The 25,916-nt window shown below is 34.2% G+C and overlaps 1 protein-coding gene across 3 annotated transcripts in view; it reads left to right on the top strand.

Annotated features, from left to right (window-relative positions):
• Positions 1-25,916, top strand: part of LOC116345023 (homeotic protein distal-less) — a 57,963-nt gene that overhangs the window by 11,445 nt on the left and 20,602 nt on the right. For all 3 annotated transcript variants that reach the window (XM_031774022.1, XM_031774020.1, XM_031774021.1), the window contains exon 3: positions 5,904-6,082. In XM_031774022.1, coding sequence (XP_031629882.1) covers positions 5,904-6,082 — 179 coding nt within the window. The remainder of the gene's footprint in view (positions 1-5,903; positions 6,083-25,916) is intronic.

The following is a 25,916-nucleotide window of genomic DNA, read 5'->3' as shown; positions in this document are numbered from 1 at the left end:
TCGCGATGCATTTCATTGTGAATGCTTGCATTGAAAAATGAGAGAGCCACATTAAATTAGCATGAAATATGCAATAAAAAGAAAATCAAGTCGATTAAATGGCGCACATACATATTTTTTATGTTCTTTGGTTTTCGCATGTGTGTGAGAGAGAGAGAGAGCCAGAGCAGGATAAAGAGAGAAAGAGAAACGAAAAGAAAAACGGAGCATATCTCCATTAATCGTTCTTTTTATCAATCAGCATTACATTTTCTTTGTTACTGATTCTGTTCGCTGTGTTTTTTATTTGATAGAAAAAAGGCCACTAAGATCACAATTGCTTTTGCTATTACTTGCTACGATCTAGCGCATCCATTTCATAATATTAATGAAGTAATCAGCAATAATGTAAAATTAATAGCTCGTACAAAATGGTTGGGACTTGACTTGGCGCATCAACGAAATGAAAGAAGAAGAAAAAATCTTCTGGAACGATCGAAATGAAAAAATAGATATAGATAAAGGGAGAGAGAGAGAGTAAGAGAAAAAGAGCGAAATAAGAACATATACAGCACAGTACAGAGAGTGGCAAATAATATTGTATATATGATATGGTGAGTGAAGTGAGTGAACGCTCATAAAAGTTACTAAACGGAAGAAAACACATTAATTGTGGCACATCAAGAAAAACCGGGCATAAAGAACAAAATAGCAGGCAAGAATTGTCTAATAAATTCTAAACCTGTTACCTACTACATTCTTACACATTGGATGCACTCATCAATCCGATAAATATGTTTCTCGAATTGAATTTTCGCACCAATGCTTACCATTTTCCCTTTTTTTTCGTCTATGTGCACACGCGTGCGCAATCAGTATCGACACAATTTATGCACAGAGAGTGAATAAGTGAATCTAGAATGATTCAACGAACACAAATGGCATAGTTATGCTCATCGAAACGAGCTAAATAGAAGAGAAGAAATCAGAAGGGAGAAAATGAATAGAAGAATAGAAAAAAAGAACGTACAAATGCCAATTTTAAACAAGATTGCTGATTTCCAGCGATTTATTAAATCGCCACTCAATTGTGAATCGAACAAATTGATCATATCCATCTCGAGCTTCACTGACGCTGTGCGCACACAATATGGATCGATGCAAATACATATACCAAACTACAAAAAAAAAAAAATACATACGAAAGAGTGAATAAATACGTGCGAAATGTGTAAATGAGAACTATTTGTTTTAACAATTAAAAAGCAATATGAAAATATGTATATGAATCAGTTTTAATGGCATCAGGAGTGCCGTTCGACTGCGCCGGGGCGGAAAATGATTTATGTGGTTCAGAGCGCGAATGAGAGCGCCGCCGCCATTGCCTTGCATACACACACATTTAAAACAAAAAAATTCCCATGCACTAAACTCATTCGACTCTCTAATGATTTCGTTGCATTTTATGCGTGAATTGTCTAATTGAATTTGGATAGTATGCGAACAGCACGTGAAAGGTGAAACATAATATAGTTTTTTTTCTTCATAGAATGATTATGCCGATGTAGTTCTCTCGCTCTCTTTCTGCTTGATATGCAGAATTTTTTTTATGTTTGTCTGACATTGTGTGTTAGATTGTTCATCAAAAACAATTAACTAACCGATCATTAAGCAAAACCATCTGTTTGCTGCTCTGTCAGCCTTAACAAATATCAAAAATGACATAATATAATGTTAAAGTGTATACTCGTTTTGGGTTTACAACAATGTTAGTGGTGTATTACGATGAGGTGTGACTATTGACTTCCAATGCATTGTATCATCAATTATACACATTAGACAATATAATCTAACTCATTGAGAGACTTTATGATGGTGGTTATTTATAATTCTTTCTCCAGATACAATTTCAAAAATCGATTTTCATTTTCGCCGTCTTCATGTGTGTGTTTCTCTATCTCTCATTTATGCCATTATGGTTTTAATTAATTGGCGCCTGAAAATGTATTCAAACTATTCAATTGGTGTGCAAGAATGCGTATTTGTTTCATTTTGAATAGCAACAGCAGCAACACTATGAATAATAAATGACACAACGAATTTAATTGAAAATTTAGAATTTTGAGTGTCTATTGATTAACAAAAGACATAATCCTTCTCAAAAAGTGGTTTTTTGTTCACATTCTGATGTTTATTTGAATGCATCGGACATTAATGAGTCTCGATGACAACTTTAATTTTGAACACTCTTAATAAAAGTATGTGTGTATTACACCCAATAAAACCTATTCAAATAATGTTCGAGCATGTTATGTGAAACGTTTATCTATGTACATTTTAAATCGTTACGTGGAGTGCACTATATCAAATTGTACAAAAACTCACAGCCAGCAAAAATGGCGCCGTTAATTTACCAGCGATTAAAAATTACATGAATAATTCGAAATGAATACCCGCATCTCAAGCATTGCGCTGCAATTTGGCGAATGTCAAGAATGTGGTTCCAGAACTGAAGGCGGTGTAATGTTCACAATTTACAATGCCAATTCTCTTGTATCTACATCCAAAGCGTCTGGCCAAGGTGTGAAACATGATTCGATTCAAAGCCGCACATTTTCCACTAAATAATACAAAGTAATGGTGTACTTTTTTTATATTGTTTTTCTATTAATTAGACGCGAGTAATAAAAATGTAAAATAACCATGCTGAAAATATGCCTTCTTCTCACCGTGAAATTCCCTTAATGTGCAACCAATAAAATGAATTCATTCGAATGACAAAAGAATTCAATATCAAATGTTACTTGTATCCCTTTTGTGAATCATGGTGCAAATCAATTCTTATTCTCACTTCTCATTTGTTATGGGTAATTTTCATTGTGGTTTACCACTGTCATTTTTCATTTATTTAACTTCACATAATTTGTTAATAAACGACAAATCGAATTGTATCACCCCTTTATGATGAAACACCTTAACAATCAATTGTTTTTTGATTCAACAACAAATCAAAATGTTTTAATCATTTTCACTTTGGCTCATTGCCATTTTAACTCAATTCCATTCACACTCGCTGCCGTTCATTACATTTCGTCCCTTTGGGGCTTTATGCACTCATTAAATTTACATGCGCATCGATACGCATTACCAGCGAATAAATTAAATTTTCAACTCCATCGGCGGTGACATTCTGGTTGGCAATACCATCATCATCGCTTTTGTCGTCGTCGTCGTCGTCGTCGATGACAAAAATTATTCATAACGTTACTATCGACCGGCTCGATGTCATTAAAATCCTGTTAATTTGATATCATTGACAATGACGTTGAATTGGTATCAACCAACTGAAAGTAGTGGCATTATATGGTATTCAATTGGAAATATCGTCCATAAAACATTGTGCATATGACACAATGTATGTGTGAAGGTGTCGAATAGCGAATCTAACTGGCCAAACATGCGTAATCATATCACAATCCTTTTTCGTCTGGAATTTCATTTGGTTGTGATACGAATGAATCAAATGCCTCATTAGTTGTTTGCTTTTCATTTTTTTTTTTTTTTTTTTTTTTCAGAAAAAGAACTATTTCGTTCATTCACATTTAACGATAATTTTTCATGGTTACACCCAAATATGAAGATGAGAATTTCACAGTAAATAGTGATCATTTCAAATTGTAGCGATTTCAAAATGCCAATTCAGCTAATATACTGAAATGGAAAGAATGTAAAATCATATGTGATTTATTCTTTGGCTTTGTTTCATAATTTTGAATGACATGTACTTCGATATGTGAACAAAAAAATAAAAAATAAATAAAGACAAGAAAAAAAAACACATTATTCGAAACAATAACGATAAATGTGAATATTCAATTCATCAAAAGAGTCAAATAAACCGAATAAACAAGCCAATATATTTATTTATTCATTTGGAAATGGAAGCAAAATAATTTCTGTTGTTTGGTTTGGTAGAGAACGGACGATTTCGGTGGACAAATATCCATAAATATATAATTGAGTTTTGTGTCAGCGTCACTTTTGTAAAATGGTGTCGCAAAATCATATACGGTTATAGCTTCTTCAATCGAATATTAAAGAGCCGTTGTTTGGTCGGTGTGTTTGTGTTCGATTGACTGTATCTGTTGTACATTGTCCATAATATTGAAATGTGATTGTGTCCTGTTGTTCAAAGTGAATCGAACATTTGTGCCGGTGTACGGTTTAACATGGCACGAGCGTTTCCCATTTTCAAACCCTTTTTTTTTATTTGCTGCATTTTATTGCATACAACTGAAAGAAATGACAACACCACGCACACGCATGGCGGAGAAGAAAAAAATTATAGTAATCCCAAATTGTATGCGAGTGTAATTCTAAGAAGCAAAAACTATGCCTCGGCTGTAGTGAAAGAGTCGAGAACTTGCGCGTGAGTTTATTTGCTCGGGAGTCGCTTTTTATCATTTGGCTACATTATTTATTATGTTTGATTCGTGTTATATTAGTCGGGTGTGTATATATTTCCTTCTGATTATTATTGATTAGATTCAGATTATTTGATTCGATGTTAATTAGAACGTGTGACAACGACAATAAAGTAAAAGAGAAGCGAAAAAAACCCCACACGAACCTAAAGGCGCATAAATGTATTCATTCATGTATGTATTTGACTCGTGATGATTCTTTTGTTCATCTATTTGTCCATCGTCATCTGATAGCGAATAAAAACGATGACGAAAAAAAAAAGAAATAGCGTACACACTGTTTACCTTTGAAACTAACCGCTTTTCCTAATGCCTTTTATCGACGAAGAAAATGGAGAGTAGGAAAAAAGTGTTTTTCAGGAGGCATCGAACTGATTCTATCGTATTTTCCAATGAGGAAAACACAAGGAATTAAAGTTAAAAACCTATAATTATCCATAGAGTTCATTTTCCATTTAAATTTCACATAGACAATTACGAGTTTACTTCTATCGCTCTCATTTGTTGCATGTTTTTCCATATTGATCTATTCGTTCGGATAATTTATTTCTTTTTTCGTCAGCCAAATCAATCGAGTCAATGATATGGAAAAAAAGACCGCATTGAGATACAAATTTATCAAGTTATTTCGGCGAAATTGAAAAATGAACACTTGATCGATTCAATTGATGAAAATTTAAGGAAATTCAAAACCAAACTTAAATTCAAATTACGATAATATTGTCCCAATTAAAAGAAAAATCAACCACCAATACACGCCCCGACGGAGCGCAATATGCGGAGGGGTGAAGGGGTGAAGGGGTGATTTGAAATTAAGTGAGGATTAAATACAAAATTTAGTAATTAGAAAATGTATTAGAAATCATTAGGTCTTCAATTCAATCCTCCGATTGGGTTATTAGGGCTTGTTTTGAATCGATTCGTTATCACGAATTCATCGCATATAATTGCTGCCTTATTTTAAAATGCAAAAGTCTCATTTTTCGATTGGAAATATATATAAACGGCATTAGAAATGAAATGCAATACGCACGCACGCTCTAACCATGTGTGCACAAAATAACCGAGCAATAAAAGTAAAGTAAAAAAAAAAGAAACACAAAGCGAGAAGCACATTTATTAATTCATTGAACGAATGGATTTATTCCATATCGATAGTTTTGACCAGAAATGCCGAATTATTTATTTATTTATTAAGGACGATTCAATTCAATAAAATTGCATGTGAAAACTAATCACTTGATTTCTTGAGTGGCGTACACACAACTACTGACCTCCATTGCGATTGTACTTACTGAACTTTTGTTGTTTCTCTTTTTTTTGTTTTAAATACATTTCGGCCACTCACTTGATATTTATTTCTCTCAATCATTATTTATCGAATGAATTTGATTGTTTACGTTTTTTTTGCTGTTGTTTCTTTTCTTCAAATCGATATAGACAAATGCGAGGATACAGGATTACGGGTAAATGGAAAAGGCAAAAAAATGCGCAAACCACGAACCATATACAGTTCATTACAATTACAACAATTAAATCGACGGTTTCAACGAACGCAGTACCTAGCATTACCAGAACGTGCTGAATTGGCAGCCAGTTTGGGATTAACACAAACACAAGTAAGTCTCTCATTTTTTTTTCAAACCACAATTTTTTACTTCCCTTTTTTTTGAGTTAATTTAATGTTTTGAAATCCAATTTCAAAGTGTTAAAATAAAATCGTGAAATTCATATGAAAAAAAAAAAAATATTCCGAGAAATCAATTTGCTAATTAAAATTTTACTCACTGTCAAAGCCAATGTTCGATTTGATTAAAGCAAATTATGTGTGCATTTCATTAGACGAAAATTAAATCATTTCAAATTATTGTTTCGAGTTGTTGCCGTCGAATGCAATTCCATTTTCCACTGTGTTCATTTGATTGAAGTGAAATTCAAAGCATATGCTGTTATTGTTGGTTATATGCTAAATTCGATGGGTCTGTTTTGTGTCAAACTCAATAAAATTCATTAGAATGTTGAAAAGTAAACATTATATTACTACGTAACATACACATTTGCAAACAAGATAGACTGACGTTATGTCTTTATGCCAATCAAGTTGCTATTCATGCTAAAGGGGCTGTTCCCCGAGAGCAAAAAATAACACCGTATAGAACATTTTTCAATCGACTGCACATTCGCCTCAGTCTAATTCTTAGTGGTTTGTAATGCCGTCATCGCATATTATTCACCCTCGCTCACTATTTGGCCACCATACAGAAAAAAAAGCATACGGTCAAAATGAGTTCGCGTTGATTTTGGCGTTGGCTGTCAAGTTTCGCACAAACGCTAACAATAATACGAAGAGACGCGAACAAACCAAACCAAACCCAAAACAAAATGATTCCAATTGAAATACGCTGCTTTACATTTCTTTTGGCTCTTTGCTTCGTTTCGATTCTCTTTTTTTATCGTCGTTTACATAGTAATCGTCGTCGTCGTCGTTGCTGGCGAAAAGTTCAAACCACCATTTGAGGTTATGAATAATTATTATAGCTGACATTACGTGGCTTTCTTGCATAATGCCCCCCCATGACATAAAATAGTAATCAGAATCTTGTTGAATATGTATTTAATGTGTGCGGGTGAGCGCTGATGTGATGACTATGATCGATAAAAGGGTAGATTAGACTCATGGGGTTAGTGGGTTTGTTATAAATTCGCTCTTTTTATCTTGTATAATGCGTTGCGTATTGTATTTTTTGTTGTTGTATAATAGATTATTTATTCACTTCTACTGTTACTGCTGTTGCTATTATTGTTGTTGGCGGCGGCAGTGGTGTGTATGCTAACAATACGCGCTTGATTCGTTTTCGTTTAATTTGTACATTGTGCCAACATACAATGGGCCGAAACAAATTTTGGTGTGTATATGTTCCTTAATGTTTATTGTTCGTAAATTTAGATTAAATGCTTTTTCTTTCTTCATCACGTATTATGTCGCCTTCAATACACAAATAATTGCGGATCAGATATATAACCAATTCAAAGCCAACCCGAAAAAAAACATTGTTACTTAATTTGGGTGGGTATTTTTTTTTTCATCTTTTGAGACATCATCAAATTAGTCATATCGAATCTTTCATGAAGGAACATTGCAGGAGATTTTAGTTTATTTTGATTCGATTATTCGAATTTCTAACAAAAAACAAGATGCACACACACAAAACCGAAAATCAAATGGACTAGAATCAAAAAATGAAAATAAAATTATTAAAGAGATCATTGACGCATGATTCTTTTCACACCAATTAGATCAACGTTCAAATTTTCCAATTGAAAGAACAAATTTATTTTTGGAAGAAAATGATCCCATCATATTTGTGTCACCAATTACTTGAACCACAATCAATTCAAATGTGATACGTCAACGTTTTGAACCAGTGACGCAATGAAACGTAATCAAAACACAAGAATATAAGATATCTGTAAGGAAAAAACTCAAAAATTATTTAAAAATATCGAAAAATTGTTCTCGACGTGGCACGATTTCTCTTTTTTTTCGAAGGTACTCTGTTTTTTCCATTTCGTCGTTTTCAAAATAGGAAATTAAGCTAATTGGATAATGGTATTATTTAACGAATTGAATTATTAATGCACCACCAAAAAATCAAACCACCAATAAGAACAAGACGAATTAAACGAAAAGACACACATTTGTTGTGGACCAGTAAAAAAAAGGAACCAGCCAACCGACTAAAAATCCTTGTTCGATCATCCGTACATAATAAATAATAACGAGTCAACTTTAACGTTGACCTCACCTCCTGCCACATTCCGATTTTGATGAATTTATCAAAAAGTTGTCAAACTTTCTCATTCCGTACATGAGATAGAGGGAAAAAAACCACGGCGAATGTGATTGGCTGTTTGCCGAGGGCAATTCTATTTCAACGTTGATTTGTCCAAAGCCGAAAGAAAAAATCTTTTTATTTTAAATATTTAACGAACACTTGTTTTTTTTTTGGTTTTTTATTTGATATAAAGCGTGTTCGATATGCCTGGAATGAAAAACGACACCACCAGGAATTATTAGTTAGAATATATTATAGTTATTTTCAAATTTGTATGTGTACATGTTTTCTCTCTTCCACTCATTTCCGTCCTGCAGAATCAAAACGATTCGATAACATTATGTAAGGGCCGGCTAAACTCAATTTAATTCGTTCAAAATATCTGAATACGTTTTTTTCTCCTCATTGTCGTCGAATTGATTTAAATCGTGAATTATTAAAATATTTGCTTCAATTTTGAGTGGTTTTATAATTTTCGTGTATAGTATTGAAATAAGTGGTGCAGCATGGATTGCGTTTGAAAATTAGACCTCGTTTTAAACGTAAAAAAAACATCAACATACACACGTACACGCAATATTGATGTTGGACGAACACGTTTTTTTGTGCGTTTGGCATATGTTTCCCGTGTCTGTCCCATTGTTTTTCCAGAAAATGATTACCGCACTGCTCTTAAGTATTACATATTAACTTATTTAAAATTTTATAAATACCAACCATATATTAGATAATAAATTGGTGCCATGAATATTTCATATGAATCGTACAGGTCCATGCGATAAAAAAAACACTCGATACATATTTTCAAATATTATTTTCGTGAATGAAATAGAACCATGAAAATAGAAAAACAACAGCAAGTGATTAGAGCCGATATGGAAATCAAATTAAATCAATTACGTAATTGAAATATCAATATATTTTAAATATTTTATCAAAATTCATCGAATTTATTATGTAATATGCCGGCTCGACCGGCTGTATTTAATATTATACATTCCATAACACCTTAATATTGGACGATTGTTGTAAATGCGTTTGTGATCTCGTGAATATTTTCGTATCTAAAACGAATGGGAATTTGAAAATCTGTTAAATGTCATAACAATCAATTTGAGACCCCAAATCTCTTGCTAGAAATTTAGCACGATTAATTTAATATATTAAATAATTTTCGATATGTTATAATAATATATTCGTAAAGCTTTCATTTTATGAGATAAGCGCGCCACATCATTCTAGTCATTGAACTTCTTCTTCTTCTTGAAGGGTAGAATCAAATAAAGAAAAACGATAAAGCTGTGAACAGTCACCCTAAAAATGATTCGGCTATAAAAAGTCCACCACATTCTGTTCAAGTTTAATTTAATTATAAACATGTGTTCCATAGATGATTTGACATTCGCAAATTTAGCAAAAAAAAAAAAACAATTCAATGGCGCATTTTTTTTTTTCTTCATTTCGCTTACATATCCAATGAACCATAATACAAGCTTCATTGAAACGTGAACAAAAAAAAAACCTTATTCAAAGAACGGAATTATTTTTCATTTTGCTTCGGCATTCGTTTGTTAGAAATGCGAAGAAAAAAAAACTGCGGGAACGTAAAAAAATGGTTGTCGCAAAGCAAAAAGAAACGCAAAAAAGTTCTGAGGTCTTTCTGATCAAGCAGCAGAAAATTGACATGAATTCCACAGTGAAAGTTCCCATGTACCATGCACGATACGTGTAAACCCATCTAAAAAGTCATCGATACGCGAAGAAGCGAACGAACAATACGAAGTAAAAAAAAATCGTTGCATATTTTGTTGCTTTCATGTGACTGAGGCTGACATGCATTTTTATGTGCCATATTAAGTATTGCAGAGTTGAAAACGAGCAAATCAGTTTCTAATAGAGAGATACAGATAAATATGTTAGATAGAGAAAAAGAAATGGCATTTGGACTACATTCTTAGAATGGTTTTTTTGTTGTTGCTTCGGAACATACACACACACACACAAGCATATTCAGTATTTTGCGCAGTTTTTTTTTCTTTGTTATTTTGATGCATGCACTTGTACACATTTTCTTGATTAAAGCGATTCATTCGCTTATGCACAAGTGGCATTTTTTCGTTAACTGTTGTTCATCAATCCATTTCTCTCTGGAAGCGAATGGACAAACACATTCACGGGGAAAATAGAGACTATCTCTTTAATTTACAACACACGCTTCACACACATGAATTTGTACGCAACAAAAGATACGCGCTTAAATCTAAGTAACCAAGTGAATTGAACTAAATGTGGCTTGATTCTTTGTTTGCTGATTTTATGCGTATTTCTCCTAAAAAAAATTACAATTGTTATTATCAACCGTTTAAGAAGTGCTGGTTTTGAATATGTATAAATCACTTTAATTGATAACTTCCGTTTTATATGCTCCATTTGTCTCAGTCACTCTCTTTTCGATATTTGGTCGGTTTATCGCATTCGATTATTATACAACATTGACCACAGCCATAAATTCTCGAGAAATAAAAACAAACCACATATATGATGCTCAATCTCATCAGCGTATGGGTTTGTGTGTATGCGCGCAATGTGTGTGCACTTGGTCAGTCAGCGCAATAACAACAGCTAGTTAACGAATAATAAAATCAAATCAAATAAAACTTTGTTAAATACAGAGGTTTCGCTTCTTTTTCTATCTCTTTCTCGTTCTCTTTTTCTCGCTGTGAGACTATTGCGCTGGTTGGCAGTGACGTGAATGAAATAAAAAAAATCCTCCGTCATTTGTCGTTGGTTTTGCTTCACTGGATTTCATGCCTCGATGAATTTCATTGCCTCGACAATGACAAAATAGCGAACGCGCGTTCTATGTATGCGTATTTGTATTGATGCAAGTGAGTAAGCTTATCAAGTGTTTCTATTCAAAAATTTGTACAACTGATGCATTCGAAACTAATCATTTCTAATCATTCTCTCTCCTCTCGCTCTCTATCTCTTTTCTTCTTTTATGTGTATTTTGATCTCGCGTGTAAAGACGCAATGATTTAATTCCCCTTCATAATCTTTAGATATGTATCGGTTGAATGGCACGTAGGCATATGCAATTCCGAAACGCGGTTATACACATTCTCGTTTCCATAGAACTCATACGGCAGTTCGTTTCCTTTTTTGCGCTTCCTTCACAATTTAATTTCTATTTCTTTTTTTGGGTTTGCTTTTGACCATGCCACACGATTGTTTGGTGGTTTTTTATTGTCATATTCAAAGTATACAAAACCGAATAACGAAAATGCCGTTTATTGTCGTCAAATGCAAGACATTTCAATTGTACTTAATCGAATCAAACATGATTTATACTAATAAAGATTTATAGACGCATATCCAAAACCACCATATGTACATTCATAAAACCGCTAACCACACTCAAATCGCAATGAACACAGGAACAAATCAAAATGTTCATGATTTTTTTTTGTTGTTTCATTTTCGAAAGAAGGAGAACAAAAATCTTTGTCATTACATTGGCTTTGAGTGTGTGTATAAAGAGTGCAATGAGTGCTGCTGCACTTGTATCGATAGAAAGAATTGAAAACAATGCTTTGACTTGAATTTAAGTTGGTTCTATTGTTATTGACGAAAATGCATTTTGCCACGGGCATTTAATTGAATCTGTGCTACAATGCAATCACAACATTGTACGAGGTTTAAGCGGGAGCAGCAAGTTTTTTTATTCCTTTCTTTATCGAATTTAAGTATTTTCTGAGCAAAAAAACGCAATGCATTTATTTTCATCTTTCGATGCCAATTGATATTCACGCTTCCGATAATTACAATACATTATTCGATAGGCGAACTAGCCCATTCATCTTGGCTGTCAATGTGACGGCGGTCATTGAACGGTGAAACGAAAGATTTGATGATTTTTTATGTGGCGCATAGCAAATGCAACATTGAACACACACACTCATGCGCTGGCGGCCACAACAGCAAGTGATAGTGCAAAAAGTCAAGATTACAAGGCGCTAAAAATGGCAATAAAATATGTTCACGACTATAAAAAAAATGTGGTTACACACTTGAATGGCAAAAAGAGTAAATCGAATTTTTGAGATTGAGAACATATCTTCAGTGGTCTTGCTAGCTCTCTTTCTCTATCGCATTCACAATAAACACGTTGTAATTTATTCTAAACAATATATTTCTTTCTCGATTTGTGTTCACGCTCAGTAAAACGTTCGATATATGATGATTTTCTTGTTTAGCAGACGTTTAACACATCGATTCACACTTCACTTTCCGATTGCTGAATCTCAATCGATTCAATTTTTGCCTGCACTGCAACAACCGCAACCGGCGTACACCACATCACATAACGCCATTCACAAAACAACACCGCAATCATTCCACTTAATTAATAACTAAATTATCATAAACGATTCCGATGTAATATATGGTGAAAATAATTAGAGAACTAAAAACGGATCGTTGGAAGTGTGTGTGTGTGGTGCAGTGCACTTGATGTATTTACTGCATTTTGTTAGCAATTACAATTGCCGATTGATGGCAAGAAATAAAATCATTATAATATATATAACAGAACGGAATCGGTGCGTCGACGACAACAAAAAAAAAACAATAAAATCAATGAATTAAGATGGAATGTCATATAAATGTTGTATTATTCATTATGTTGTTGTGTATTGATTTGAAAAAGAACGAAAGCTCGCACGCACACACCGCGACTAAATGATAATGATAAAATAGCAAATTATGAAAACGAAACACACAAGCATAAGCATCTCATGGTGTTGGCTACTGGCCGAATATAAATACATCCGAATCGAGAGACATAAAACTGTTGTTAAGTCTAGCGTAATCATGGCGTATGGCAATATTTTATTTATTTATGTATTCCGTATGCATAGTGCATTTACCGGTAATTAAGTATTTACAATTTGTACGCTAACATTGTGCGTTTGTTTGTTTTCTCTTCCTTTTTTAACACGGTAGCATCATACACGTATTTTATGTGTTCTTCTTTTCAATGAGTTTACAATTCCTCAACTCTCTTTATACTTTCTTGGCTCGACGAAACTGCAACAACTCGGCGGATTTTTTTTTCTGTGCCCAACAGTGAAAATCGTGTCTGTTTTTTTTTCATTTTCTCTTCATTTCTGCATAGTGTATTCGTGTCTGCATCGGCTTGCATTAATGCTCTAGATCACCATTTTGATCGTGATATTCTTATATTTTATCTTTTTCTCCTCGTTATTTAAATAGATCGAACAATCTGTTCAATCCAATCAGAAAAATGCTCGCTTGCCCGTAATGGACCATTCAATCACAATGGCATTCAAGCAAGTGCACGCAATCATTATGTTGAAGAGTGAAAACAATTTTTGTACATCGATACACTTGACAATGAATGTGCACATATTTTGCGCGCCGCAATTGCATCGTCGACACATTACGTCCTGGGATCGAAACCAATCAAAACGTGTCAATACATATTTGTTTTGTACAAATTTTTTTAACAACCACGACGCGACAATACAAAAAAAAACAAACCGCAATAATTTTGCGGTCTCATTTTAATTGCTTTCATGGATATTCATAACGTGAGATGGAAGAAATATTGGTTTCATCTCGTTGTGTGGGGAAAAAAACAACAAGTGTACGACTGTTGGTTTTTTTTACATAAATTCTAGCATAAAAGGTGAATAACTACGTATTGCTATTTTTCGTGATCTCTTCGTCGCTATTGTTGTTTTGTTTTTCATTCCTGATGTACACATTCGTACTCTTTTCACACTAAATTACTTCATAAAAATCGATTACACATTCGATACCAATTTATTGAAAAAATAAAAATATAAATAAGTAATTCGATGAGAAAAAAAAATGCACAAAGTGATTGATTGCACATCGTTTTATTTTTATTGCCCGACGATATGAATGACAAATGAGCTGATGTATATTCTTGGACACTTTTTCTCTGTCTCTCTTTCTTCTTTGCTCCTGCATTCGTTTCAGTATTTGAATGGATTTCATGCTGCACTTCTCATGTTTTAATGTAATGTAATTATAATTTCTTTAATTAATTTCATTTATTGTGGCATGTTTTGTTATAGCCTTATTGGTTGGTGTGTATATTTATATGATTGAATGCGCTTCGTTCACGATATATAAAATGAAGTGGCACAATGAGCTGTGGCATATTGGCGGCCACTTCATATTCACACACACACACACATACACCAACAACAATGCATTCAATTTCTCATAATTTTAAACGGCACCCGGCGAACAAATGTGATATGAATATTAAACATGATCAATTCAACGTTTTATTACTTAAACACGTGTATACCTAAGGCAAGGTTGACTTCAAATTAAAAACGCAATACACTTAAATCGAATTGAATGGAAGCGCCCGCGCACACACTCCACAAAATTAAACAGGTTCAAATCAATCGAATTTCAAAACTATTTAAAATGAATTTAAGAAAGATATTCCGGAATTTTCCATTTCAAAGTAGACGCATTGATGAGTTTTTGTTGATGATATGTTTTTTTACATCGACGAGAACGTTGAAATTCGGTTTGTGAAGAATCTTCCGGTGTCAAAAGTGCGCTCGGTGCAAATGAAACGACAGAACTACGAAGAGAAAAAAAAACGGTTTATAGTCACGGTTAATCGGATCGGTTAGGTGTAAATTTTGTAATGGTACTAGAGTCATAGAAAACACGTTGAAAATTAATCGCATTTGAGAGAAGTGAGAAAGCGAGCATTAAATATGCCAATGTGTGGTGTGGCAACTGAATGCTTTAATATTTCAATGAATTGTGCATGAAAAGATGACCCAAAGGGGAAAACACCACAAAACATCATAAACCGATCGAAACACATTTCTTGATAGATAAATGAGCGTTAAAACAAAAAAAAGTGCCAACAACTAAGCGAGTGTGACAGAGAAAAAAAGAGGAACAAAAAAAATGATTGGTCAAGACTTTGCGATACGCTAGCACATTTAAAGCGCAACGATCGAATCAACTAGACAAGTTCGGCACCAATTTGTTGATGCTACAACAATATTTTGATCGTTTTTTTTTCATCGTGTCTTCAACTCACAAGTTCTTTTCTTTTTCTTCTCTAGCTCAAAATATGAACGAAAAAACCGCGAGTACTAATGACCATGACAAATGATTTTTGTGCTAGCTACTGTACATGCATTTGTCGCAACTCTCTTTCTTGGTGAAAACACATACAAAAAAAAAGCCATGAAGATATGATGAATAAAAATGAAGAAAAAAATCGTTCTGAACGGAAGAATAAAAAAGAGCAAATAAAAAAAAGATTGTTAATGGAATATAAGTACACATGCATAAAGTGAACGGATTATTGAAGAAGAACGTCCAGCTACCGAAAATATAACATGCTCAATCTTATTGGCCACTACATGTATTCCATCAATTCATATGCTATCCTCTTTATCTATTGTCGTTCATCAGAGTTCTATCTCTATCGCTCCTTTTCTCTTCTCTTTCGAAACTTTTCGTATCGCAGTCACAAGATCTTGTGTGATTGAAGAACATATAGAAAAAAAAACCACTTGTGTGAAACACTGACTGTCCCATTCTACACACATAGATCTTTCGTAGTTTTCGTTACGTTCTCTAATTTAAATGCTTTAGTTTTTTTTCTGTTCTCCTGTCCGGTTCGTTCATATAATTCTCTCGGCCGAATAAGGCTGTTTGGTTAAAATCCAGCACTTACAACTCTTGCGTTTCGAAATTAATAATTACCGGCCTGTATTATGAAATATGAATAGAAACAAATGTCCAAGCTGAAGCCACATTCATTTTGGAATGTGGTGAGAATGAGATAGCGATGGAGATGGTGCGAGACAGAAGGACAAGTTCGTCGAAACTTTGCCTTTTGGTGGCTTCGAAGCGCACTTGCCGTTCCATTTCATTGTACGTTTTTATCAGTTTTTCCATTCATTTTACTTCATTCTCTTTCTATTATTCTCATCGACAGTTGCTTTTGGAAGACATTTCCCAATCTTTATTTTCATTCAAATGCAATTGCGCCTGTGGAACCAAAGTCATTAATCGTTTTTTTTGTTTCCCTTAACGATGTGTAATGTGTGCATTTTGTCCCGTTTTCTAACTTGGCATCAGAAGAGTGTATTTTTATTTTGTTGTTGTTGTTTTTGGATATACCAAAGCTGACCAAATTAATTATTCACGTGTTTTTCCAAACGAAAAACCATCCAACGATATACCCCATTGTTTAAAAACAGTTTTGTCGCAAATCGTATTTTCTATGCATCACAACAAACTTATAGAAAACATATAAAAGCAACATCAAACACCATCGATAAGGCTTTTATAGCAACAATGCTTCATTACCTAATTCCGAGAGTCTTTATGAAAACTTGTATTTTTCCAGTTCCGTTCTGTTCTTCTTATTCAATTTTTACTTTAAGAATAATTGACTTTGTACACACACACTCGATCGACACAATATAAATTCATTATAATTCGTTGCTGCTTGTTTTTTTGTTTTGTTTCCATTCTTTGGCGTTGTGTTTTTTCTCTCTCTCTCTCTCTCTCTCTCTCTCTCTCGTGTGTATATTTGAAATAATCATACGACACATCGCCGCACATTTGCTGCACTATAACTTTTTAACTCAGCGTATCGTATCGTTTGCTGTTCAATTTTTCATTATGAAGCTGAGGATCAATCAGTTGGTTTTTTCTTCAATCTTTATGAATGAGAGAGTCTCAATTGTCTATAGATACAATAGCACCGTGTTACCATTAAATATATTAAATTTCAAGTTCTCACTTGATAGTGTTTTTTTTTTCTTCCAACTCTTCGACGGTCTTTTTTTTTGCCTTTGATTTTATTCCAACTGTTCAAGATCGTTGCTTGGTACCAACATCTGTAATTTGTTGATTCTCTCTCATACTTTTTTCTCTATCTCTATGCGCTTATTATTCCGAAAGAGTATGTTGTTATTTTTTTCTATGTTCCATCATCTTGAATAATTTTTATCCATTCATGAATTTATTCCGGCTCATTTATTGGTAGAAAGAGAGAGCTAGGGCATATGCCTTTATCTCTTTCTCTATTGATTTGTGTTTTTTTCAAGAATCTAACGCCTCGTTCCCATTTTATACTTTAATCAATGAATTGTGTTTATTCGTTGTGTGTGTGTGTGTGCACATTGATGGGTGTATTGTTAGCAAGATTCACATGGCGTTTCTTTCATCGACATACACAATCGTCGAAAGTCTCCATTGAATACAAATTATGAGTGAGCTAAAGAGAAAATTGGAGCTCCTCGGTTAGTCACCAAAGATCCCCGCGCGCATTCAAAATCACTTCAAAATGAATCAATGGCGAGATATGAGTTATTAAATACATTATCATCGGTGATGTTATTTTGATTTTCTCTTGTTCTCGTTCATTTCATTCACCTTTTTTTTTCTCTTTCTCTCCCTCTCTCTTTGAATATTTCCGTATGATGCATATTAATAGAATTAGAAAATTATCTACTCGATTGCTACTGTGATGTTATGGTGCCGTGATTCTTGTTCTTTATGCTTTCTCAATGTGCCATGGGAAAATGAATCAATAACAAAAAACGAGCTTCATTCACAAAATACCCCAACTTGAAGATGAAAAAAACTCACACACCAACAACAACACACTTCATCAAATCAAGCAAAGATCCGAACAACAACAGCATCAACATTATTATAACATAGTTCGATTGATGTGCCATTTTTTCTCAAGCCGTTTCTTGTTACTTTCCTTTCTTGCTCTATCATTAATTATCTAAAAGATGAAGAAAAGATGATGTTATTGAACAACGAAAAAAAAAGAACTTTATCAAATCAACACATAATGAAAATTATGCTTGACTTTTTGTTCCGACTGCGTAGCGCGCTTCCTTGAAAAAACATGAGCAGCGTATTCGCTGCGTGAACATTGTTGCAATGCAACTCGCTTTGTGTAATTTGAATAAAGTGCTGCGGAGCAATTTTGCTTAATCCATTTGATATGTACGGGTCAAGTGAAAAATACACATCCACACCACTCACACGCACACACAAATATGTATACAATGTAGCCGGTTTCTCATCAATGAGACAACACTGTTGATGTTCCGACACAACACAACTGGGATTCCGACATGAATACAAAAACAAGTCCGATTAACATTTGCAACCCCAGCTGAGAGTGCAAGATTCGAAACAGTATCGAATTCAGAGTCGGCATTTTTTCCCTCTGTTCCCGTGGTCATAACACAAAAACTTAACTAATTGGCATCATATTAATCTCAATTCAATTTAATTTGATGCTCTGCACAAACATTGACGCGCGAAATATATATGTATATATATTACGATAGAAATGAAATTTACAATCCGAATACGAGAGAATGATGAGCAAAAAAAAAAATTAGCGAAATTCAGTATGGTATATGCTTGGCACCGAACACATAAAATTGATCGCACATCTTAAATTACTCCCTACGATTTACGAAACAAAATATTTTGACTCATCTGAACAAACTATCATGATTTCTAATGGTTGTTTCTATTTGATACTGAAATGAGTTTGACGACGAATATGACTCAAAATTTTGAATTTTAATTGACTCTTAGCGGCGCGCGTACTTTATTGACAAGTCAATGTTACTGTTTCGCTTTTGATCTTTGCCCATATGCACGAAAACATACATTCGTAATACATTGAATTGCAGTTGTTGCTTTTTTCTCTCATAAAATGTGGAGCTGCAATGACCACGAATCAGCCATATATTATGTTATTTCACATCATTTCAGGGCATTTTATTAAATAAATTAATGACATAAAAATGAAACCGGCACAAATGAAACACAACTGTCACAACAGTGATGCATTCCATCGTTGTTGTGTGTTTTTTTTTAATAACAAGGGGGTAGTAAGTTTCAAATGCATTTTCATTCGAATTACAAGCAATTTATTCGGAGAAAATAGCACAAAACTTGGTATTGGCATCAGAAACGTATTGACCCCTTGAGTTGTGTGGAAATGTGCGTGCGAAGTATAGATCGTCATGCGTCGCATGATTTTTATGTTTAATTCTTGCTATGACCGATGCTTTGGTGTGAGACAATTTAACAGTGTGTACGCAACATGTATCGACGCAATATATGTTAATTTGTCAAAACAAATATGTTTCTATCAAATTAATTTGGAATACGATCTTCTTTTGGCTACATTAACTCGAAACGAATCCAGTTTCGTGGAAAACCCTTCACTCACTCACTGACATCAACATCATGTTGAAAGTGATTGTGGCTACATATGTATGTGAAATGCGCTTCCGAAATAAAAATGTACACAAGAAAGGGGAATTTAAAATGTCTGTTTCACCGAAAAAACAAATGTTAACCGGAGGCGCACATTCTAAAATTGAGAGCATGCACCGAACACTATGTGATCCTGCTGCATATTTCAAGAGAACTTTTTTAAACCATGAGGGCAAATTAACGAGATTATTTTTCGAATAATCGAAGAATCGGTGTAGAATATCATTTTAGTTCACCTGTTCATTAAGGGCGTTTTGTCGAACTAAATGCCTCGGTGTTTTTTTCTCTCTTGCTCTCTCTCAATTAATGTATCTTGTTACCTATTGTCTCACGTGCGCACACAAAGTCTGCTAATATCGTGTGAAATCGGATGAATTGTAAGGAAGTACAAGGTAAGTCCACATTTAATGATGAGAATCATTCAACCAGACAAAGAAATTCAAATGAAGATTTGTCAATCTGTTTGTGAAAAATCACATTTAACTAGAACACAAATCATATTTCAACGAAACTAATGTTCGGTTGTTTCTGGTAGACCGGGTGGAATGGATGAAAATGAAAAATAACTACATTTCAGCGGTAAAAATTTAGCGGACACCACAAACTGACGCCACGAATGAAAAAGCACATTTTTTTCGTTGTTGCTGTTTGCTAATCATATTTCGTAGAGTGTGTATGTGTTTTTTTGCATGTCGTTTTTTCGGTTGTTTGTAAAAGTTTCAATGTTTTTTTTTGTAAATGAATGTAAGTCAAAGGAAACTCACGAGGAGAAGAAGCCGGCAATAATAAGCGTACACATACACCGAAAAAAAATTAAACCGGCAGCAATAATAACAACGAAAAATGTCGATCCGCATTTTAATTATGTGGTATTTTAGTGCGAACGCTAAGAGGATGCATAGAAATACCCTACATACTAAAATATTTTATAGTTATTTATGTGTAAATTGGTTGTTTCGGTTCTTTTGTTTATGAACTTATGCGAAACAAGTTAAAAACACAATAAATTTGCGAGGAAAAGCAAAAAAAAAGAGACACAAAAAAGGCATACACACATACGCAAGTACCGTGTGGTTGAAAACAGCACAAGAATAAACCATTAACAAAGAGAATATACATCGTCTGGTCAAAAATTCATATGTGTGTAATGTGTATGCATATAGTTGCGCGTGCAAAATAAAAATTATTATTCTGTGCGTTGGCTTAGCTTTCAGCGTAAATGAAGGCAAAACGAATCGATGCGTGTGCCTTTAAAAAAAAAATATGTTCAGCTTAAAACTTTATTAACGCGTATTTATAAAACAATAAACACACAAAATGCCCGAGCTATCTTGAGCTCATTTATGGGGATTCATCGTACGTTTTCGAGTTTTTGTGAATATCAATTCACAAAGTCGCTGTCGGCGAACTATGTAAATGAATATTAAGCCCTCATCAATGTTGATGATCACGACGATGATGATGATGGAATATGTTCAATAAATACACGAACTCTATCGTTCAATGTGTCTGGCTGAGTGAATCTATTGACGCAACGTAATCGTCAGAAATTGAAAAAGATTCCGATTTAATTTAATCGGCATCATTTGGTCGGTTGCTTTTATTTTCATTTAAAAAAAAAGAGTTATTCACGCAATAAAATCATCATTAAATGCCGTGGTGAATGGAATGATTCTCTCTCATTTAGATACTGCATTTGTACGAAGTATACAATTTCCGACAATTCACGGTGAACATACTCAACGCAAAACAAATGGTTTTGTCTTTCTTTTTCCAGCTCGATTGTTATGGAGAGTGAAAAAAACGGCATGGACACAAGTGTTCCATCGAAGATCGGGATTTTTTTTTATTGTTTCAGTGTTCAAGTGTCAAAAGAAAAATCTATTGTTATTCAGTGGATGTTGGAACGTGCTTTGATTGCGTTCAAGTGTAATTGCCAAATGTGCAAGAGACTGAGAAGAGAAAAAAATAAGCGAACGCGAAATGGTAAACGAATGAGATGAAAGTGGCAAGTGCAAAAGTACTTTGCATTGCATTTCCAATGGCATTGCTGAATTCTGAGATGGTTCGCCCCTTCATTCGGTTCACAATTCGCCTTAATGGTATTTATTGGTTTTGTTCGTTACTTGAGCGCGTTCGGAATATCGATTTTAAGTCTTTGGTCAACCATTCACTCCGAGACGACGCCTTGATTCATTTAAATGGCAAATATGGTTTATTTTTTCTCTGAACAATTTTCACAGGCTACTTTTCAGTCATGCTGTACTTGCACGCAACATATTTCGTGGAATTCACTGTTTTATCGATTGAAAAGTACTCGTCACTCGGCTGACACATTACGTTGTTGCGCTTTTTTTCTGTCTCCACAGCGGTTTTTTTTTCAGCCATTTTTTGGCCAACTCATTATCACGGTCCATGGGAATGACAAAAAAAATGTATATATTCAAATCTATTCACCCAAGCGATTTCGTTTTTCTCTTATTGCTTTTGTTTTTATGTGTGAATTGTTTCGTTTTTTATCGGATGTAAACATTTCACCTTCAACGTTTTTGGAAATCTATTTTATGCGCTGTTACTTTTATTGACAAGCGAAAAAGAAAAGAGTGATCGAACATTGAATCATCCGAAAATATTCCTGATAGAGGGAGAGAGAGAGAGAGCGAAGTTCGACGAACGAAACTTATCACATGTTTTGATAAATATTTATAAGATTGTGTTGTGGTTGCTGCCGTTAAGCAAAAATCGTACAACAGCCCAAAACCGATTTGCAACGTTGAGCACACATTTTTCACAAGTTTTATCAAATCTGTGTTATACTCATTCTCTCCACTGTTTTCGCACAACACTCGGTTGAACGTATTGTGCATGCCTTTTATATGCATCCAATTCGGTTCGTTATTCATTCCACACATCGCGATTCTTCAGATTCTCTCCATACTTGAATATTTATAGTATGGATTCTGTTATACGTTTTTGGTGCAGATCTTCTCTCGATTTTGACACAATAAATTTAAACATGAGATGAGAAAGAGAGAGAGTACGAACACGCTCAAGCTTTCCGAGCAGATTCATGTAAAATCGAATGGAAATTGTCATTCGATTGAAGTGCAGTTGAGTGGCAGTTTTTTTTTAAAAAAGTGCATTGCACACACACTCGCAGCCAGCCCTTGGACTGGATCTTGTCAATCACTCTATGCCACAACATATCATACAGATGTGCATTTCATGTTATAGAACATGCATCGCTTGTTCATTGTGTTTTTTTTTCTTCTTTTTTTTACTGTCGTTGTTGTTCTGCTTGTGCATGTAATAATGCGAGTGTATGTGTTTTTGTTGCTCGAGCACTCGATTGCTTCATTGTTTGAGGTGTTGCTTTTTATGTTTCAATGTGATTATCATTTTATTTTGGTCGATATGAATGTCTATATGGCTATGGTGTCAATATTAATGCCACAATATAACGATCGATTTCGATTGACCAAGAAAAATACATGTTGCACAACTTTATCAAAACTATACAAGAAATGAAAGAGAAAAAAACGGTTTGTGCATTTTTATTGATTATTTGCAATTATTAGTTGGTGTGTTTTTCTGCAATCGTTCACATTATTGGGAGATGATCAATTTAAGCACGAAAAAAACGAAGAGAGATAGAGAGAGAGAGGGAGACGATCAACTGAACAAGGAAGTGACAAAAGAAAAGATGCTTGTGGAGCGCACGCGCAACACTTTACATTATATCTGACCATTTAAAGACTGTGGTATTTCTTATACCGTAATCATATTGTCTATGATGATGCTAAATGCGCATGCTGCTCCAATGAAATTAAGCATTTTCTTTCTCTCATTTGCTCGATATTTTTGTTGCATTTCAGCAACAACAAAAAATACACACACACACACATGATTTACATCTGTTGTGAACAAAATGAGCGAGTGATATCGGTGAGTGTAACAAATATGGGCTGACACTTGTTTGACATGAGCAAGTGTTTCGATCCATCGTGTTCAAATTGATCACTTGAATGTCCGCATATAAAGTCGACCGCATCAAATTTGTCATCCGTCAATTTTGAGATCAGTATTGGGAGACTTCTTTTTGTTTTGTAAATGCTGTCGTCTTTTATATGGTTATATTCCTTTTGATTGCTCGATTGTCCATTCCAATTATCATATGAATTCGGTCAAAAAAATTACCATATGAATATATGATTTGAAAACACACTGCCAAACGAACAAAAAACCGAACGCAAACCAAAATGCAAGACCTTTTTGTGCAAAAAAATACATTGTGAAATAGCGAAAATTTAAACAAAATCGTGGGTGATGTTGAAAAGAACAGTTTAAAAAGAAGATCGTATAACGCCTATTGCATAATTGGGCATCGCACATGAGAACATCTAACGAACGAGAGAAAAAAAAACGTGTATGTGTGTTTCGTCTTTCGTAGCATGTTATGCATTTGTTGTTCGACAGATGACCTTTTATTTTTATTTGTTGCTCTTTTCTTGATCTTCAAAGCCAATAACTTTTCGTCCATTTCGTTGAGTTTGGCTCACACAGATTGAAAAAGAAATTTTGAGCCGGGCAAACAAAACAGAGAAGAAGAACAAATTGCGCGCCGCTCACACAAAATACAATGCACATTGCAAAATACAGACAGAAGATACGCGCGGCGCAGACAGTGCATTTCAGACATCGTAACATCATCGTCAAATGTAGGTTCACTCGTCGTCGTCGTCGTCGCCGTTGTTATTGTCGGTTAATTTGGTTTATTTTTTTCTCTTTCGTTTGGCCTGTATGCGTTTCGGGTTGCACATTAGAGATAGTTTTAAAGATTAACTGTTTATTTAATAGTTTATGATATTTTTGCCGATGCATAAATTTGCTGGCGTTTTCGGTCAGTGTTTTTTTTTGCTTCGATTCATCGTCGTGTGTTACCTTTTAGCATTTTACCTCGTTTCGTGCTGTTGTGTTTCTTTTTCGGTGGTGTATTCCAGACTCTCACATACATATATATATTCCCAGCGTATATGCACATGGTTCAGAGTCAGCTATTCAGTGGTTTTTTTGGTGGTTCAGTTTTTTTTGTTTCAGCATCGTTTGAACCTGAATCTCGTCAGATTTTTTTTCCTCATCTTTTCAACTGGATATATGGTGAGACGATGATGATTAAAGCCACATGCATGAATATAAATATGATAATAAAGTGCGTCGCGTATATTCTGCATTGTGTGTGTGTGTGTGTAGTTCGCATAGGTGCACATCATACACGATGTAATTCTGTTTTGTTTCAAGAGAGCAATCGGCCCTAAAATGTATTAAAGTATGAAGTATATGAGCTATAAATGTGATTTTTTTGGTGAGATAACAAAAAAGGATGTTTTTTCGCTCTTTGAATCTCGCTTTCTCTCTCTGTTTGGCCATTTGACGCCCACTGTTCATTTCAAAGAAGCGAAGAAGAAGAAAAATGTGTGCGCGCTCAAGATCTATAGAGAATTGCACACTCTCGTTCGCTATTTCCATGGAAAATATACTCGTTTTTTTTTCAACAGACCAACACATGTGTGTTTGCTTTTTTCTGTTCTTTCCATTTAAGAACACTTTTTTTCTCTGGCTGGAGATTTTATAACGCATTTGTGTTGCATATATTGATGTTAATAATAATTATTTTTTGTTATCGGCGATTTTATTTTGAATTTTTTTTTTATTTTGTTGTTAAATATATTTCGTACCAATTTCAGAGACGTTCAAGCCTTGAATGCGATATTTGTATGTGATATGTACATGGTGCATGTATATTTTGATGACTTTTCATCATCAGCGAAATTCAGAGGTTGTCGATTGTGAACATGTGATATACGTATAGATGTGTATATATTGCCTTGAAACACACAGAGAAAAAAAACCAGCCCAGGCACAAGCGCGTTAAAAATGTTCAACTGAGACAGAAAGAGACTTTGAGCCAAAGTATATATCGATTCTTCACTGTAGAAATTAAAAAAAAAAAAAACATCAACTCTCGGGAAACTATGTGAAAATGAACAACCAAATTTTTGTGCATCTTCGCAAGTAAATGAAGAATTAAATCAAAAGGAAAAAAAAGTAGCTCTCTGTGAACACTCATGGTTGTTTAAAAAGATTCATTTGGACGGCGGGCACATTGGAGATGGTCAAGAGATCGCGAAGCATTATTGGGAATGCATTTTCTTACAGGCATTCTTCCTCGGTTCAGTTTTTTTTTCGCGCT

Source organism: Contarinia nasturtii, unplaced genomic scaffold (assembly GCF_009176525.2).
Source record: "Contarinia nasturtii isolate CC-2019 unplaced genomic scaffold, AAFC_CNas_1.1 Cnas_scaffold_1240, whole genome shotgun sequence".
Lineage (NCBI taxonomy): Eukaryota > Metazoa > Arthropoda > Insecta > Diptera > Cecidomyiidae > Contarinia > Contarinia nasturtii.
Note: the sequence above shows the minus strand (reverse complement) of the source record. Positions and strands in the feature narration are given on the sequence as shown.